This window comes from Cyprinodon variegatus, unplaced genomic scaffold, assembly GCF_000732505.1.
Source record: "Cyprinodon variegatus isolate N-32 unplaced genomic scaffold, C_variegatus-1.0 Scaffold18, whole genome shotgun sequence".
Classification (NCBI taxonomy): domain Eukaryota; kingdom Metazoa; phylum Chordata; class Actinopteri; order Cyprinodontiformes; family Cyprinodontidae; genus Cyprinodon; species Cyprinodon variegatus.
This window is the reverse complement of record NW_015150471.1, coordinates 2,500,839-2,503,482: the sequence shown is the minus strand read 5'-3', so window position 1 is coordinate 2,503,482 and position 2,644 is coordinate 2,500,839. Positions and strand designations below refer to the sequence as shown.

Genomic DNA, 2,644 nt, shown 5'->3' with positions numbered 1-2,644 from the left:
CGATCATTCGAATGCATCCTGGACACTACAGAAAATGGGCTAAAAGTGTTAAAAACCGGAATTTTCCTTTAAGCACAGAAAACCTACATTTTGGTTTCAGGAATAGATAGTTGAGGCCTGATCTTCTTAAGGATCTATACTCCTGTAGCTCTGTGCTGGGTCTCTGTTACTGAATGAGCTTAATGATTTTTAACAACATGGGAATTAAAACACCTGACGGCAACCAATTAGCTGATGGCATGCATCCCAGCACAACCACACAGCAGAGCTGTTGCTTCCTCCCTAAGAGTCTAAGCAACTCATCTTTAAAGAGCCAGGCATCTCACTTCAACACAAATCTTTAATTTAATTACAAAAAAACTAGAAAACCAGCAAACCAAAAAGTTCAGATGGAAAATATTGCAAATAGATGCCTCACTACCCAGGTTTGTGGAAATAACTGTTGAAAAAAGTGCATTTTGCATTTTTTGTTCTTTGTGCGTTCCATAAGTGAATCATTGTGTCTGAAAAGCATGTGCTGTTTCTTGTTGCAGTCTGGCATCAATGATAGTGCCGAGTTCAAAGGAGTAGCAGATGCCATGAAAGTGATTGGCTTCACAGGCGATGAGATTCAGACTGTTTACAAGATCCTGGCCACCATCCTGCATCTGGTAATGCACACAGAACCTGAACCCTGTCTGTTTTTTTGTTGTTGTTTTTTTTACATTTGTTGAAAGAAAATCAGGACTTTTCCAACATACTGAATGTTTGTTAGTTTTTCCAGGGTTTTTTATTCTCCTTAAAGGCTAAATGTTGTTCTTTCCTTTTCATAAAAGTCAGACTTTGGCATTATAATTTTGTAGGCTTTAATATCTTAAATGACCTACTTAAATATGACTAAAAGTACCAACAGAATAAAGAGCCCTTTATTTAAGTTATTCTTTCTTCTTAACCTTTAAACACCTCTTAATTCAATGATTACAAGCAAATAAATGACCCATAAAATTAATGCAGTTTTTACTATTAGCTGTAAAATAGTTTAATGTAATAAAGTTATCTGTAAAGTTTTAAACTGAAAAGCTGTAATGGGAGGTTTTAACAATGTATGCATAGGTTTAAAATGAGTAAAACATTTATCTGGAAAATTTAACATTTTATGTAGTTTGTAATGCAGTCAATTATATGGAAAAAACTGTGTTTTACTGCCAGTTGATTAAAATACCTATTACTGTAATGGAGTCATTTTTGAGGTCATCAAAGTTTTGTTTTAAATTTTAAAGTAACACTGACTGATTTAATCTAAAAGGGGGGGAATGCAGCCATGTTTTTACTAATAGTTCCATGACTCTTCAATCTGCTTATCAAAACTGGTCTGCTAGCAGATTCCTAAAAAACCAAGGGAGACTTTTTAGGACAGTGAAGTGTAACTAGGGGCTTAACCTGGAAGTTACAAGTCATGCGCCCTCTGGTGGTCAAAAGTCTTCTTTTAAGACATGAGCTGCTCAAAGTGAGATATTTGTTCACTTGTAACGCTTCTGACTTGTGGAAATTGAAATAGGGAAGATTATGGATTTTCTTTTGTTAGAAGTTTTTCCATGATGGGAGTAAAACCTTTAAAAAAGGTTACTGCATTGTCAGCTAGCTACCCACTAACCCAGGTTTTTTTTTTAATGGTATTTTGCTTTGGTTATAATGTAAAGTAATTTTAACTAAGAATTACTGGTGAAATTTGGGTATTTTACTCAAACACTCACATATCACTGCCTCAAACATTTATTGTGGCAATGGTAGCCACTGTGTGTCATAAACCCTTGACAACGCAGATGTAATCATGTCATGCAAAGTGAAGTGAAAACAGAGAGCGTTCATCACAGCTTTGAAAGCTGCTAAACCCACATAACCATATAATTCTCTACCAACAAGATTATGTGTTGACAGGATCTACCGTTATACTTTCTGTGATAACGAGCAACACTAATTTAAAATTAATGGAAAGAGTTAGCTAATTAAGGATTCACTTATCTGTCAAGGAGAAACATGGCGTCCCTTTTTAAAATCTTTCTCTGCTTCTTCCACCTGGAGAAGGCTTGTTATTTTTTTTTTCCCTTAAATGTATCTGGTTTTATAGTCTTTAAATTACATTTTTCGGTTTCTTGAGGATGGCGAAACCGTTTTCTGCCCTGCTGCTGCATACAGGGGCGGATTTAGGAAATTTGGGGCCCTAGGCAAAGACATGCAGGGGGCCCTCTGAATTGAGAAGACAACACATAAAACAGACCCATTATACAGGTACAAAAGTTTTTATAGAATAGACATCCATTATTTGACATCCAGGAACTTTGAGCCCTAGCAATAGGGGGTTTTCAGTGACGTCATTGGCCAGCTCCCGGTCCACCATCTTGGGTGGCATATTATCCTATATCACATATATATTTTCACGAATGGATAAGTACGCCAGCACGCTAGAGCCACCAGATCATGGAACATATCTAAAGAAATGTTCCGTGATCGATCATATGGACCCCTATGCCCTCCACGGTGCCTTGTTTAGCACTGACCCAGATGATTGGCCAAATGTAGAGCACGGCGACATAGTTCATTACCCGGTGTTCAGTGAAAACCCTCTGCACACTCTGGAGGAAATGAGAGCGTACAAGGGTCTAGA

At 37.3% G+C, this 2,644-nt stretch overlaps 1 protein-coding gene across 1 annotated transcript in view; it reads left to right on the top strand.

Moving 5' to 3' along the window:
* myo1d (myosin ID) overlaps positions 1–2,644 on the top strand; it is a 143,874-nt gene that overhangs the window by 49,595 nt on the left and 91,635 nt on the right. The window contains exon 7 of the mRNA XM_015388051.1: positions 534–650. Coding sequence (XP_015243537.1) covers positions 534–650 — 117 coding nt within the window. The remainder of the gene's footprint in view (positions 1–533; positions 651–2,644) is intronic.